This window comes from Pipra filicauda, unplaced genomic scaffold (assembly GCF_003945595.2).
Source record: "Pipra filicauda isolate LSUMZ 115617 unplaced genomic scaffold, ASM394559v2 scaffold48_size3843733_pilon, whole genome shotgun sequence".
Taxonomy (NCBI): Eukaryota; Metazoa; Chordata; class Aves; order Passeriformes; family Pipridae; genus Pipra; species Pipra filicauda.
The window spans coordinates 766,309-782,809 of record NW_024104631.1 but is presented as its reverse complement, the minus strand read 5'-3'; the positions used below and the strand labels follow the sequence as shown (position 1 = coordinate 782,809).

Genomic DNA, 16,501 nt, shown 5'->3' with positions numbered 1-16,501 from the left:
TCCATGTTTTGTTCTTCCCTTAAGGCAGGGCCTACTGTTTATACGTTGCCAAAAAATACAAAACCAACACCTTATTCATACTACTGATTCATTATCTCAGATAACTAGGTGAAAAGTGCAAGTTTCTGCATGCATGGTTTTCCACCCAAGAAAATTTCTTGATAGGAGCTTCACTATAAGCAGTAGCAATTTTCTCCTGTTTCTCTTCTCCCATAACTGAAAAAAACGCTAACCAAACAAAGAAACCAAACAAGATTAGATGGAAAGAATCCTCCAATTGTGTCTGAAACATGTAACTTAAGTACTTTATAGCGTAAGTAGGAGACACATAGTGTTCATGTTAGCTGAAGTGAAAACCGGAATTTTCCTAATATCCCAATACCTGCAGATTGCTAGCAATAAAGTCTTTTGACCTCCAGGTCAAAGCACACAGGAATAGTGACAGCAGCAAGCAGTTATTTCTGCAGGGCTTGCATGTGTAGTGCCAGGTCTGCAAGTTAAAGTCGTTCAGCTTCCCAGGCCCAGCACACCCCACACATCTCACTCCCCCACCTTTCCCCCTGCTTCTTACAGCACAACTGTCCAATTTGGCTGCATCCTTTCAGACCATTTCAAACTCCTACGTGGAGGCGTTTGCACCAGAACGTGGGGATTTCCAGGACAGTCTTCCTACAGCAATTGCAAAATATCATTGCCGGCTCCCTCCGACAGAGGGATAAACCCCCGGCAGCTTTGCAATGCTCTTCTAGCAAAGAAAAACCACCGCCACCTTCCCGCCCCCAAAGCCAAACCAATACCCGAAAGCGCACTTTGATTTCCTTACAGCAGCCGAGCAAGCCTTTCACCCAAACCAGCCAGCTGACGGCCCCCACCCCACCCTGCCCGAGAACAGCCCCGATTTTGCGCGAAGACGAAACTTTGCCGCATTTCTTCCCGTTACCGCCCCGTTGCCCGAGGACGCCCCGGGGCGGGGGTAGGGGCGGAGACCTGCGGAAGGCTGCGGAGCCCCGGCGCAGCCGAGCTCACTTGCCCGCAGCCCTGCCCGGCCGGCGGGAGCGGCGACAACCGCGGACACACCGCCCGGGTGGGGCGGGGACCCAGGGGCGGGGCAGGGCAGCCACACAGAACCCAGGGGTGCTCTGTCGAGAATCGTTCTCTTCCTACGACAGATTTAAAAACGTATGTATAAGTTACGGTTGAAAAAAAGGAACAGAGTCCCACAGCGCTCGTGGGTTTTTTATTATTTCAGGAACAGGAACTCCAAAACACAAACACAGCCCTGTGTCAAGAAAGGTGTTTCAGCTGTGGCTTTGGCATTATACGGTTCAGCTATGATGTTTAAGAAACTATGAATAGGATAAATATATAACGATAGCAAAAACGTTAAAGCTTTGTCATTCAAATATTGCAGAGGCACCATATGCTCTTTTGTTACATTCTTTGCTAAAGGACTAGAACCAGGAGAAAGGTAAACCCAGGAGTCCTGTGGTGATGAAACAAAGGTTCTCAACCCACAAACACCCCATAAGGACATCTGCTACAAAAACATACTTTCATTCCCATTCCTGCCCAAGTCCTTGTCCAGTTAGTAGACAAAAAAACCTGCTCAGGAACACCTGGAACAGGCTGCCAAAGACTCCTTTCAGCTCTAGGGAATGGATCAAGGCACTAAATGGATGGGACTGGAAGAAGAAAGGGGAGTGCAGCTAAAAAGGTGCTCCGGCCTTGTCAGAAGCAAAAGTAACTTCTGCTCTCTCACGGGCTGTCAGTGCCCGACTCGGCCTCATGGACACTAAAAGTCAAGTCAAGGACAGGAGAAGCCTTCGCTGAGCAAGTGGGATGTTACTTCTGTCAGCAAGAACCTCCACACTGGTGCACAGGGAGAGAGGTGTTTGCCATGGCACTTGCTGTGGAGCTCTAAGCAGCTCTGTTATTCTTGCCAAGCCCCAGATCAAGACCACAGAAGAGGGTTCAGGCACAGCTCAAAGAGGCAATTAGTGCAAAAGGAGTCACCCTATTCTAGAGAAATCTTTATTGTGTAATGGCCCCTATCCTGCCAAGACAACTCTTTTTCAGGGAGAGCAAAACCTGCCACAGAACAAAATGCTGGAAGATTTGTTGTGCCGGATGAAGAAGAGGAAGGGATGATCAGCAGTGAAATCTGGAACGATCATTGCAGAGCCAAGGACCAGTCCAGCCGTGGCAGCAGCTGCTTCAGTGCCTTCTTCGTTGACTTCCACAAAGGACTTGTGAACCACTTCAGAGAGCACCAGCTCATTGCCAGATGACATTCCCGAGAAGTCTGCCTTCCCCACGTCAAATGCATCAGGCATTCCCATGCAGCTCAGAATGGGTTTCAGATTATAATCTTCTTCCAGTTTAAACCTGGGTAAAGACACCCTCACCTCTGTAGAGTACATCATTTCAGGACTGATCCAATCTATCAGCTTCTCATACGTAAGTTCTCTTTCCAGCTAAAAAAAAATCCCAAATTTACATAATTAATATGAGAAGAAAGTCAATGTTGCATGGCCAAAAGTAGCAACTACTGTGTTTGTTTACATAGTACTTAACATGTTCTGTTGGGGTTTTTTACATTCTTACATATGAGAAACAAAGGCAGAGAACTGCTGACAAAGTCCCAAACAAACGGATCCCAGTTCTTCTTCAACCAAAGGTTTGTCCTTATGGTGACAGGATGATGAAAAAGTCTGCTCACAAGGCCCTTCACAGTCAGCGTTAGAAAACCTTATTAATAAACTCCTTGCCAGAGCACAAAATAGCCCAAACTTTTATTCCATCTCCACAACAGGAGAGATCCTACCCTTTCCTGTCTAGGTGCTGTACCAGACTTCCTTTCCTGGAAGGATACAGGCTCTCTTTGCATTCAGCTCAACAACTTACTCTTTCCAAGCCCGTGGATCCATCCTGGATTGCATCAGGGAGCAGGATGATCATGCTGAGTTCATTACCGACATAGGGCAGCTCAAGGATTTTGGTCTGCAAGTCTCCAATATAGGTCATGTTAAATCTATCCTTCTTGAACATCATCTGCACAGGCTTGGTCTCATTCTAAAAGTTAAGAGATGTCATCAGTTAGTGCTGAGCTACTGTGCTGCTCTCAAAATACAGAGCAGGCAGCCAGTTATTCAGGGTTTTCGAGAATTTGACCAAAGAGAACTAATCACACACCACAGAGTACAGACACAGCACTGTCTTCTGTACATCACTAAGATTCACTGAGATTTAATTCTTAATTACAAAGTTAGAAATCTCGGTGAAGATTCCTCTAAGGAAATATGGCAAATATGTGTCCTTGCCCTTTTTCTCCCTGAAGAACTAGTGACAAGCCCTGAACAGAGCTGCTAAGAAGCAGGGGCTCTGTTCCTCGCTCTAAATGAATAAAAGTAATTTCAATATATGGACTTAATCATTTTGAGTCCATGTGGTTCCAAGTACTACAAAAAAGAAGAATTTAAATATTTTAAAATTATACTAAAAATACCAAGGAAGTGAGAGCATTATTTTGAATTCTTACAAGTCATAAGCATAGTAAGGAGGGCAGAGATTTTCATTTTCTGCTCTCTCATTCCATTTCCACATGGACCAACAGCTACTATTGTTTCAATCATTATTTTCCTCCTTTTCAGTCTCATTGTGTCAGTAGGTAGTATGGGGTGAGCAGTAACATTCCCTGTTGAAAAAGTGGTATTAACCATTTCAAACATTCTTGGCTATTTTTCATCACTGGGGGAGGGACACTTCCAAGTCAGCCAGGAGGGTTTCTGTTTTGCACAATGTTTTTTTGAAGCAGGTGAGTTAAGGAAGGCATGTTAGCAGTTCTTGTTCCTGACACCGGAGGCCAACCCAGAGGTGCAGGGGATCCTGAGGGGCAGCCATGGCCTGTCCATGACAGTAGCCAAGCCTTCCTCACTAGCCCTGATCTGCCTCTAAAAGGAAGACAGTAAAACACGGAGGTCTTCACAGGACATTTTTCTCCCATTTCTTTTGGATCACTTCACTGATAGAAATGCAGCAAAAAACCACTGAGTGAAGAAGACTTAGATATACGAATTTCTGGAGGAGTATAAGTGCTCTTTTCTGCCTAAAACCTAAAGAAAAATATTTTTCTGATCAACTCCAGTTTTAGGCTGAAATAAGCAAGTTCACTAATTCTGTGAAATTGTTCATGACACTGAAATAACCTGACAACGTTGCTCAAGTGTTCTCTCCTCATCAGTTCTAAGTCCTGTCATTATGTAGAGGGATAACTTTCTCAAACAAAGAAGGGTTAAAGGAAAAAAAGGAGAGAGAGAATGAAAGAAATACTTGTTAGATTAAACTTTCTAGGAATTCTGTGAAACTTTACAGAAACTCAACAAAGACAGCATCCATAGGAAAGGGAGGGGGCATAAGGAAGTTCATACAGCCTAACCAAGGTCACCCTGCTTGAATGTTTTTTCTTCAGAATGCTATGGGTTCATTTCAGATTAACAGCATATTCCCATCATTTCAGCACATCATACCTTGTTAATATGAAATGGCCTTTCTGCGGTTCCCACTTTGTTGAACTGCTTTTCCCAGTTGCCTTTGAAATAGATGGCATTCACCAACACAAGTCTGGTCAGGGAATCAAGAATCCCCTCTGCCAACAGGTTCTGAATTTTACCTTTATGATACAGACAAACAACATTTAAGAGTTGGACACATATCTAATTATTATCCATAGACTATCGACTCTGAACTTAAGACACAAGAGAGAAGAGAATTAGGTACCACACAGAGCAGGAGCTCAACAGTTGGGTTGTTTTAATTCACAACCTCATATCCTGAAATAGCTCTTTACCCAAGCCATGGCCACCAGGAAATACAACAGGGCCCTTTGCAAAGCACTCACCTTCAGTCCTTTCCTCTACCCAGCCATTGATTTGTTTTCTGGAATCCTCCCAAGCGTTCATGAAGTCAGTCGGTTCCAGTCCAGCGTGGTAGGATTTCTGACTCGACTCTAGAAATGACTAACAGGGACATGCCCAACAGATTTCCAGCAAGAGATTTGGCTCTCATTCAGACATGCAGGATTCTTAAACACACCAAGAAAATCTGCCTACTTTCCTCCCCCAGCTTCACATAGAACACTTAAAGTTCTGGCTGACATTTATAAGATTTATACAAACTATTTGAACTGGGAATTGTCCCCTGTATGGTTTCAGGTCAAATGGCTTATTTACTGTGCTACAAACCTCTATGTAACTTCACTGACAAATGAAGTGGCTGCTGTTTTCGTGGGGTTTTCTTCATGGTTCAGCGAGAGAACATATGATTTTCTAAGCTACTCTCTACATAAATTTAATTGTTACACTTCCCAGACTAATGGAAAACTTTTAGTTCAGTTGAGAAATTAATCTTTCATAGACAGGATAAATCATCCCTTCTGTCCGATTTAATATACTTATAGCTTTATTACACAGAGGCAATGTTTGAGACTAGAGTCCGGGTACTTTTTATCTACTAGACAAATGAAACAATAGCACTCTTCATAAAAGAAACACTGGAAATGACACCCAGAGGAAAAAAAATAGAGCCTTACAAGTTCTTGCACCTAGGGAAGCATTGAAAGAAACATGTGTAACACAGTATCTATTATCCTCATTTAGATCTTCTGATAAGGAAAATCTTAAAAGTCCTCTATTGTTCTCACAATGCTATCTGGATCACTTACCTAGGAGACAAAAACTACAAAATACTGCCCATGCTGAAGAGCAGTAACAATCCTTTTCTTTGGTCATATCTCCACACGATGAAGGAAAAAGAAATACATCAAACATGTGTCCCACAGCCAGCAGTGTTAGTGGATCACAGAACCCTAGAGGTGTAGAGACTGATGGATTTTAACCCTACTTTGCAACATTCAGGGTATCTGAGATAAGATTCTCCACCAAATTCAGATACCAGGCTCTGGCATCGTCTACTGCATTGCTAGTCCTCAGCTCAGAAAATTTGGAAAGCAGAGCCCAAAGCCTGCCCTTGACCTCCAAACCAAACACGTAGCAAGTACATTATACTAAGAAACGCCACACATTTCATGGTTACTTACTGGGAGAAACTCAAACGTCTTTTCCCCATAAAGCCGGTTTGCAGTTCTCAGGATGTATTTGGTGTTTGGATCGTTAATTTCAGAGAGAAGGGATTGATACCCATTGTGAGCATCCTCAGCTTTGTTCAGAGAAAGCACCTGCACAAACACAAACATCCTCAATATGCATTCTCAAAACACACCTGCTTCAGCACAATGACTTTGAGTTTTAAAGGACTTCTACGTTAAACACTGTGACTTGAAGCCAAAAGATTTTTCATCCCACCTCCCATCTGCAGCTTCTCATACAAGGCACATAAGATGCACCCAGCCAGATGTTGTCAAAGTAATAAATTAGGGAGCCCACGACTCAGCAATACTGATTTTCCTTCCATCAAGCCAAGCACTGGAGGATCACAGAATGCCTGAGGTGGGAAGGGACCTCAAGAGACCGGGGTACAACAACCTGCCCAAGCAGGGACATCTACAGCCAGCAGCTCAGGACTGTGTCCAGATGGACTTGGAATAACAACAGTATGAAAAAGATAGGATTTGGAGTCAATTTAATAGATTTAAATGGTAGCAAAACAGGATATTATATTCCTCTTCCGCTTTGCAAAAAGGGCAAACATCATAACACAAATAATTGACTGCTCATTTCATGCTGTCATTTGCATATGTTAAACATATGCCAAGGGTATTTGCAAACTGAGCTAGATTTAAAAAAAACCTAAAAACTAAACCAAGGTGCAGTTACCACTTTGACATGCAGACAGCAGGGATTTCTTTTTTTTATGTGCCTGGATTCATTTTGAAAACATGTGTCATCTCATCTTAAGTTCAAGCAAGAAAACAGAAGAAACTATTACACATAGCTAGAGATTTATCCAACCAACAAATAAAACCCCAGATACCTCTCAATTAAATTTGGAAAGGATATCTGTCTGTGTGAAAAAAAATCAAAAAAACCCTACCCACAACAAAACCTTGAAACCTTGAAATTTCTACTAAACAAAGATTCCCCTATAAAAGCAATGAAAACAGGTTGTCCTTACACACACACACCCCTCCCAAAGGAAGATCTCTGCTCTCTCAGGCCACGATGACAACCCCAGTTTAACAGAAGTCCATGTCACAGACTATAAGACACATTTGTTGATCAAATTCAATCCAAGAAGTCTATTGTCACCTACCTTTGTTATCTGGGCTTCGGTGTTACCTTTTGAACCCAGCAAAATCATAGACAAAGCAGAAGAAATACTAAAGGGGGAAAAGAATAGATTCTGACCACTTTTCTTCTCACACAGCTTTCTTAAGAGGTCCAGGGCAAAAGTGGTATTTGCTGCACACAGGCTTGCCATGGTTTCAAATCTGGCAGATAAAACACAGAACAAGAATGGATCGAATTTATTTGAACACAAAAAACCTGGTTCTCTCTTTCACATTTCCCAGCATAAACTGGCCAGCAAATGTCAGCATTCGGCTGGAAAACTATCACCTGAATGGAAAACTGATTTGGTGGCACAAGCACCTTAAAACCCCATACAACTCTCTTGAGTTATTTTAGGGATTTACTGCCTGCTTTTGTTTTTCAATCCCATACCTACGTAATATTACAGCTTTTGAGATGATCAGGCACAACAGGATTCTGTTCACAACTCACTGAAAGAAAGCTCTCTTGACCTCACAAAGAAAATAATTTGCCTTTATACAAACAACAGACCAAAAAGTTAGACATCACAATGGCCAAATTACAAACTCTTACCTTCTCTAAGTCTATAGATCTCCAGTAGTACCTTCAGCTTACTCCTACGTGAGCACGCTGTGTTTTAAACAGCTGGGCTGGGAGAAGTCAGCAGAATGACTTGTCCTATAAGAAACAAAAACATTGTCACTGGAACATTCTCTTACAAAAACAAGCAAAAAACCTCCCCAAGTCACATTGAAATACCATATTTTTCCCCACATAAACTATATATCCCAATCCTACTTATCAGACTCACTTAATGGCATTATTTAAAAGAATTCCTTGCCTTCTAACTTGAAATTGGAAGCATGTGTATTGGCAGGTCTGCAGGTTAAAGTCGTTCAGCTTCCCAGGCCCAGCACACCCCACACATCTCACTCCCGCACCTTTCCCCCTACTTCTTACAGCACAACTGTCCAATTTGCCTGTGTCCCTTAAGACCGTTTCAGACTCCTACGTGGAGGCGTTTGCACCAGAACGTGGGGATTTCCAGGACAGTCTTCCTACAGCAATTGCAAAATATCATCGCCGGCTCCCTCCGACAGAGGGATAAACCCCCGGCAGCTTTGCAATCCTCTTCTAGCAAAGAAAAACCACCGCCACCTTCCCGCCCCCAAAGCCAAACCAATACCCGAAAGCGCACTTTGATTTCCTTACAGCAGCCGAGCAAGCCTTTCACCCAAACCAGCCAGCTGACGGCCCCCACCCCACCCTGCCCGAGAACAGCCCCGATTTCGCGCGAAGACGAAACTTTGCCGCATTTCTTCCCGTTACCGCCCCGTTGCCCGAGGACGCCCCGGGGCGGGGGTAGGGGCGGAGACCTGCGGAAGGCTGCGGAGCCCCGGCGCAGCCGAGCTCACTTGCCCGCAGCCCTGCCCGGCCGGCGGGAGCGGCGACAACCGCGGACACACCGCCCGGGTGGGGCGGGGACCCAGGGGCGGGGCAGGGCAGCCACACAGAACCCAGGGGTGCTCTGTCGAGAATCGTTCTCTTCCTACGACAGATTTAAAAACGTATGTATAAGTTACGGTTGAAAAAAAGGAACAGAGTCCCACAGCGCTCGTGGGTTTTTTATTATTTCAGGAACAGGAACTCCAAAACACAAACACAGCCCTGTGTCAAGAAAGGTGTTTCAGCTGTGGCTTTGGCATTATACGGTTCAGCTATGATGTTTAAGAAACTATGAATAGGATAAATATATAACGATAGCAAAAACGTTAAAGCTTTGTCATTCAAATATTGCAGAGGCACCATATGCTCTTTTGTTACATTCTTTGCTAAAGGACTAGAACCAGGAGACAGGTAAACCCAGGAGTCCTGTGGTGATGAAACAAAGGTTCTCAACCCACAAACACCCCATAAGGACATCTGGGACAAAAACATACTTTCATTCCCATTCCTGCCCAAGTCCTTGTCCAGTTAGTAGACAAAAAAAAAACCATCTAGGCAGGGTGCTCAGCAACACCTGGAACAGGCTGCAAAAGACTCCTTTCAGCTCTAGGGAATGGATCAAGGCACTAAATGGATGAGACTGGAAGAAGAAAGGGGAGTGCAGCTAAAAAGGTGCTCCAGCCTTGTCAGAAGCAAAAGTAACTTCTGCTCTCTCACGCGCTGTCAGTGCCCGACTCGGCCTCATGGACACTAAAAGTCAAGTCAAGGACAGGAGAAGCCTTCGCTGAGCAAGTGGGATGTTACTTCTGTCAGCAAGAACCTCCACACTGGTGCACAGGGAGAGAGGTGTTTGCCATGGCACTTGCTGTGGAGCTCTAAGCAGCTCTGTTATTCTTGCCAAGCCCCAGATCAAGACCACAGAAGAGGGTTCAGGCACAGCTCAAAGAGGCAATTAGTGCAAAAGGAGTCACCCTATTCTAGAGAAATCTTTATTGTGTAATGGCCCCTATCCTGCCAAGACAACTCTTTTTCAGGGAGAGCAAAACCTGCCACAGAACAAAATGCTGGAAGATTTGTTGTGCCGGATGAAGAAGAGGAAGGGATGATCAGCAGTGAAATCTGGAACGATCATTGCAGAGCCAAGGACCAGTCCAGCCGTGGCAGCAGCTGCTTCAGTGCCTTCTTCGTTGACTTCCACAAAGGACTTGTGAACCACTTCAGAGAGCACCAGCTCATTGCCAGATGACATTCCCGAGAAGTCTGCCTTCCCCACGTCAAATGCATCAGGCATTCCCATGCAGCTCAGAATGGGTTTCAGATTATAATCTTCTTCCAGTTTAAACCTGGGTAAAGACACCCTCACCTCTGTAGAGTACATCATTTCAGGACTGATCCAATCTATCAGCTTCTCATACGTAAGTTCTCTTTCCAGCTAAAAAAAAATCCCAAATTTACATAATTAATATGAGAAGAAAGTCAATGTTGCATGGCCAAAAGTAGCAACTACTGTGTTTGTTTACATAGTACTTAACATGTTCTGTTGGGGTTTTTTACATTCTTACATATGAGAAACAAAGGCAGAGAACTGCTGACAAAGTCCCAAACAAACGGATCCCAGTTCTTCTTCAACCAAAGGTTTGTCCTTATGGTGACAGGATGATGAAAAAGTCTGCTCACAAGGCCCTTCACAGTCAGCGTTAGAAAACCTTATTAATAAACTCCTTGCCAGAGCACAAAATAGCCCAAACTTTTATTCCATCTCCACAACAGGAGAGATCCTACCCTTTCCTGTCTAGGTGCTGTACCAGACTTCCTTTCCTGGAAGGATACAGGCTCTCTTTGCATTCAGCTCAACAACTTACTCTTTCCAAGCCCGTGGATCCATCCTGGATTGCATCAGGGAGCAGGATGATCATGCTGAGTTCATTACCGACATAGGGCAGCTCAAGGATTTTGGTCTGCAAGTCTCCAATATAGGTCATGTTAAATCTATCCTTCTTGAACATCATCTGCACAGGCTTGGTCTCATTCTAAAAGTTAAGAGATGTCATCAGTTAGTGCTGAGCTACTGTGCTGCTCTCAAAATACAGAGCAGGCAGCCAGTTATTCAGGGTTTTCGAGAATTTGACCAAAGAGAACTAATCACACACCACAGAGTACAGACACAGCACTGTCTTCTGTACATCACTAAGATTCACTGAGATTTAATTCTTAATTACAAAGTTAGAAATCTCGGTGAAGATTCCTCTAAGGAAATATGGCAAATATGTGTCCTTGCCCTTTTTCTCCCTGAAGAACTAGTGACAAGCCCTGAACAGAGCTGCTAAGAAGCAGGGGCTCTGTTCCTCGCTCTAAATGAATAAAAGTAATTTCAATATATGGACTTAATCATTTTGAGTCCATGTGGTTCCAAGTACTACAAAAAAGAAGAATTTAAATATTTTAAAATTATACTAAAAATACCAAGGAAGTGAGAGCATTATTTTGAATTCTTACAAGTCATAAGCATAGTAAGGAGGGCAGAGATTTTCATTTTCTGCTCTCTCATTCCATTTCCACATGGACCAACAGCTACTATTGTTTCAATCATTATTTTCCTCCTTTTCAGTCTCATTGTGTCAGTAGGTAGTATGGGGTGAGCAGTAACATTCCCTGTTGAAAAAGTGGTATTAACCATTTCAAACATTCTTGGCTATTTTTCATCACTGGGGGAGGGACACTTCCAAGTCAGCCAGGAGGGTTTCTGTTTTGCACAATGTTTTTTTGAAGCAGGTGAGTTAAGGAAGGCATGTTAGCAGTTCTTGTTCCTGACACCGGAGGCCAACCCAGAGGTGCAGGGGATCCTGAGGGGCAGCCATGGCCTGTCCATGACAGTAGCCAAGCCTTCCTCACTAGCCCTGATCTGCCTCTAAAAGGAAGACAGTAAAACACGGAGGTCTTCACAGGACATTTTTCTCCCATTTCTTTTGGATCACTTCACTGATAGAAATGCAGCAAAAAACCACTGAGTGAAGAAGACTTAGATATACGAATTTCTGGAGGAGTATAAGTGCTCTTTTCTGCCTAAAACCTAAAGAAAAATATTTTTCTGATCAACTCCAGTTTTAGGCTGAAATAAGCAAGTTCACTAATTCTGTGAAATTGTTCATGACACTGAAATAACCTGACAACGTTGCTCAAGTGTTCTCTCCTCATCAGTTCTAAGTCCTGTCATTATGTAGAGGGATAACTTTCTCAAACAAAGAAGGGTTAAAGGAAAAAAAGAGAGAGAGAATGAAAGAAATACTTGTTAGATTAAACTTTCTAGGAATTCTGTGAAACTTTACAGAAACTCAACAAAGACAGCATCCATAGGAAAGGGAGGGGGCATAAGGAAGTTCATACAGCCTAACCAAGGTCACCCTGCTTGAATGTTTTTTCTTCAGAATGCTATGGGTTCATTTCAGATTAACAGCATATTCCCATCATTTCAGCACATCATACCTTGTTAATATGAAATGGCCTTTCTGCCGTTCCCACTTTGTTGAACTGCTTTTCCCAGTTGCCTTTGAAATAGATGGCATTCACCAACACAAGTCTGGTCAGGGAATCAAGAATCCCCTCCGCCAACAGGTTCTGAATTTTACCTTTATGATACAAACAAACATTTAAGAGTTGGACACATATCTAATTATTATCCAGTAGAGTATCGACTCTGCACTTAAGACACAAGAGAGAAGAGAATTAGGTACCACACAGAGCAGGAGCTCAACAGTTGGGTTGTTTTAATTCACAACCTCATATCCTGAAATAGCTCTTTACCCAAGCCATGGCCACCAGGAAATACAACAGGGCCCTTTGCAAAGCACTCACCTTCAGTCCTTTCCTCTACCCAGCCATTGATTTGTTTTCTGGAATCCTCCCAAGCGTTCATGAAGTCAGTCGGTTCCAGTCCAGCGTGGTAGGATTTCTGACTCGACTCTAGAAATGACTAACAGGGACATGCCCAACAGATTTGCAGCAAGAGATTTGGCTCTCATTCAGACACACAGGATTCTTAAACACACCAAGAAAATCTGCCTACTTTCCTCCCCCAGCTTCACATAGAACGCTTAAAGTTCTGGCTGACATTTATAAGATTTATACAAACTATTTGAACTGGGAATTGTCCCCTGTATGGTTTCAGGTCAAATGGCTTATTTACTGTGCTACAAACCTCTATGTAACTTCACTGACAAATGAAGTGGCTGCTGTTTTCGTGGGGTTTTCTTCATGGTTCAGCGAGAGAACATATGATTTTCTAAGCTACTCTCTACATAAATTTAATTGTTACACTTCCCAGACTAATGGAAAACTTTTAGTTCAGTTGAGAAATTAATCTTTCATAGACAGGATAAATCATCCCTTCTGTCCGATTTAATATACTTATAGCTTTATTACACAGAGGCAATGTTTGAGACTAGAGTCCGGGTACTTTTTATCTACTAGACAAATGAAACAATAGCACTCTTCATAAAAGAAACACTGGAAATGACACCCAGAGGAAAAAAAATAGAGCCTTACAAGTTCTTGCACCTAGGGAAGCATTGAAAGAAACATGTGTAACACAGTATCTATTATCCTTATTTAGATCTTCTGATAAGGAAAATCTTAAAAGTCCTCTATTGTTCTCACAATGCTATCTGGATCACTTACCTAGGAGACAAAAACTACAAAATACTGCCCATGCTGAAGAGCAGTAACAATTCTTTTCTTTGGTCATATCTCCACACGATGAAGGAAAAAGAAATACATCAAACATGTGTCCCACAGCCAGCAGTGTTAGTGGATCACAGAACCCTAGAGGTGTAGAGACTGATGGATTTTACCCTACTTTGCAACATTCAGGGTATCTGAAAGGGGATTCTCCACCAAATTCAGATACCAGGCTCTGGCATCGTCTACTGCATTGCTAGTCCTCAGCTCAGAAAATCTGGAAAGCAGAGCCCAAAGCCTGCCTTTGACCTCCAAACCAAACACGTAGCAAGTACATTATACTAAGAAATGCCTCACATTTCATGGTTACTTACTGGGAGAAACTCAAACGTCTTTTCCCCATAAAGCCGGTTTGCAGTTCTCAGGATGTATTTGGTGTTTGGATCGTTAATTTCAGAGAGAAGGGATTGATACCCATTGTGAGCATCCTCAGCTTTGTTCAGAGAAAGCACCTGCACAAACACAAACATCCTCAATATGCATTCTCAAAACACACCTGCTTCAGCACAATGACTTTGAGTTTTAAAGGACTTCTACGTTAAACACTGTGACTTGAAGCCAAAAGATTTTTCATCCCACCTCCCATCTGGAGCTTCTCATACAAGGCACATAAGATGCACCCAGCCAGATGTTGTCAAAGTAATAAATTAGGGAGCCCACGACTCAGCAATACTGATTTTCCTTCCATCAAGCCAAGCACTGGAGGATCACAGAATGCCTGAGGTGGGAAGGGACCTCAAGAGACCAGGGTACAACAACCTGCCCAAGCAGGGACATCTACAGCCAGCAGCTCAGGACTGTGTCCAGATGGACTTGGAATAACAACAGTATGAAAAAGATAGGATTTGGAGTCAATTTAATAGATTTAAATGGTAGCAAAACAGGATATTATATTCCTCTTCCGATTTGCAAAAAAGGGCAAACATCATAACACAAATGATTGACTGCTCATTTCATGCTGTCATTTGCATATGTTAAACATATGCCAAGGGTATTTGCAAACTGAGCTAGATTTAAAAAAAACCTAAAAACTAAACCAAGGCCCAGTTACCACTTTGACATGCAGACAGCAGGGATTTCTTTTTTTTATGTGCCTGGATTCCTTTTGAAAACATGTGTCATCTCATCTTAAGTTCAAGCAAGAAAACAGAAGAAACTATTACACATAGCTAGAGATTTATCCAACCAACAAATAAAACCCCAGATACCTCTCAATTAAATTTGGAAAGGATATCTGTCTGTGTGAAAAAAAATCAAAAAAACCCTACCCACAACAAAACCTTGAAACCTTGAAATTTCTACTAAACAAAGATTCCCCTATAAAAGCAATGAAAACAGGTTGTCCTTACACACACACACCCCTCCCAAAGGAAGATCTCTGCTCTCTCAGGCCACGATGACAACCCCAGTTTAACAGAAGTCCATGTCACAGACTATAAGACACATTTGTTGATCAAATTCAATCCAAGAAGTCTATTGTCACCTACCTTTGTTATCTGGGCTTCGGTGTTACCTTTTGAACCCAGCAAAATCATAGACAAAGCAGAAGAAATACTAAAGGGGGAAAAGAATAGATTCTGACCACTTTTCTTCTCACACAGCTTTCTTAAGAGGTCCAGGGCAAAAGTGGTATTTGCTGCACACAGGCTTGCCATGGTTTCAAATCTGGCAGATAAAACACAGAACAAGAATGGATCGAATTTATTTGAACACAAAAAACCTGGTTCTCTCTTTCACATTTCCCAGCATAAACTGGCCAGCAAATGTCAGCATTCGGCTGGAAAACTATCACCTGAATGGAAAACTGATTTGGTGGCACAAGCACCTTAAACCCCATACAACTCTCTTGAGTTATTTTAGGGATTTACTGCCTGCTTTTGTTTTTCAATCCCATACCTACGTAATATTACAGCTTTTGAGATGATCAGGCACAACAGGATTCTGTTCACAACTCACTGAAAGAAAGCTCTCTTGACCTCACAAAGAAAATAATTTGCCTTTATACAAACACCAGACCAAAAAGTTAGACATCACAACGGCCAAATTACAAACTCTTACCTTCTCTAAGTCTATAGATCTTCAGCTGTACCTTCAGCTTACTCCTACGTGTGCACGCTGTGTTTTAAACAGCTGGGCTGGGAGAAGTCAGCAGAATGACTTGTCCTATAAGAAACAAAAACATTGTCACTGGAACATTCTCTTACAAAAACAAGCAAAAAAACACCCCAGTCACATTGAAATACCATATTTTTTCCCCACATAAACTATATATCCCAATCCTACTTATCAGACTCACTTAATGGCATTATTTAAAAGAATTCCTTGCCTTCTAACTTGAAATTGGAAGCATGTGTATTGGCAGGTCTGCAGGTTAAAGTCGTTCAGCTTCCCAGGCCCAGCACACCCCACACATCTCACTCCCCCACCTTTCCCCCTGCTTCTTACAGCACAACTCTCCAATTTGGCTGCATCCTTTCAGACCGTTTCAAACTCCTACGTGGAGGCGTTTGCACCAGAACGTGGGGATTTCCAGGACAGTCTTCCTACAGCAATTGCAAAATATCATTGCCGGCTCCCTCCGACAGAGGGATAAACCCCCGGCAGCTTTGCAATCCTCTTCTAGCAAAGAAAAACCACCGCCACCTTCCCGCCCCCAAAGCCAAACCAATACCCGAAAGCGCACTTTGATTTCCTTACAGCAGCCGAGCAAGCCTTTCACCCAAACCAGCCAGCTGACGGCCCCCACCCCACCCTGCCCGAGAACAGCCCCGATTTCGCGCGAAGACGAAACTTTGCCGCATTTCTTCCCGTTACCGCCCCGTTGCCCGAGGACGCCCCGGGGCGGGGGTAGGGGCGGAGACCTGCGGAAGGCTGCGGAGCCCCGGCGCAGCCGAGCTCACTTGCCCGCAGCCCTGCCCGGCCGGCGGGAGCGGCGACAACCGCGGACACACCGCCCGGGTGGGGCGGGGACCCAGGGGCGGGGCAGGGCAGCCACACAGAACCCAGGGGTGCTCTGTCGAGAATCGTTCTCTTCCTACGACAGATTTAAAAACGTA

At 43.4% G+C, this 16,501-nt stretch overlaps 2 protein-coding genes across 4 annotated transcripts; both read right to left on the bottom strand.

Annotated features, from left to right (window-relative positions):
* Positions 1-1,221: 1,221 nt before the first annotated feature.
* Positions 1,222-8,782, bottom strand: LOC113991488 (serpin B6-like). 2 transcript variants are annotated; one of them, XM_039386545.1, is made up of 8 exons: positions 8,642-8,782; positions 7,839-7,943; positions 7,267-7,444; positions 6,095-6,232; positions 4,898-5,015; positions 4,527-4,669; positions 2,905-3,072; positions 1,222-2,474 (listed from the first exon to the last, which is right to left on the bottom strand). In XM_039386545.1, exons 3-8 carry the CDS (start codon positions 7,432-7,434, stop codon positions 2,073-2,075), a joined length of 1,137 nt encoding a protein of 378 aa, XP_039242479.1. In that variant the 5' UTR covers positions 7,435-7,444; positions 7,839-7,943; positions 8,642-8,782; the 3' UTR covers positions 1,222-2,072. The 2 variants fall into 2 exon arrangements, with proteins under 2 accessions (XP_039242479.1, XP_027583689.2); XM_027727888.2 differs by lacking the exons at positions 7,267-7,444; positions 7,839-7,943; positions 8,642-8,782 and having other exon boundaries at positions 4,898-5,005; positions 6,095-6,175.
* A 93-nt stretch (positions 8,783-8,875) lies between these two features.
* On the bottom strand, positions 8,876-16,442 carry LOC113991487 (serpin B6-like). Of its 2 annotated transcripts, XM_039386543.1 has the most exons (8): positions 15,891-16,442; positions 15,504-15,608; positions 14,933-15,110; positions 13,760-13,897; positions 12,564-12,681; positions 12,195-12,337; positions 10,574-10,741; positions 8,876-10,143 (listed from the first exon to the last, which is right to left on the bottom strand). In XM_039386543.1, the coding sequence occupies exons 3-8, from the start codon at positions 15,098-15,100 to the stop codon at positions 9,742-9,744; spliced, it is 1,137 nt and encodes a 378-aa protein (XP_039242477.1). In that variant the 5' UTR covers positions 15,101-15,110; positions 15,504-15,608; positions 15,891-16,442; the 3' UTR covers positions 8,876-9,741. The 2 variants fall into 2 exon arrangements, with proteins under 2 accessions (XP_039242477.1, XP_039242478.1); XM_039386544.1 differs by lacking the exons at positions 14,933-15,110; positions 15,504-15,608; positions 15,891-16,442 and having other exon boundaries at positions 12,564-12,671; positions 13,760-13,840.
* Positions 16,443-16,501: the final 59 nt, after the last annotated feature.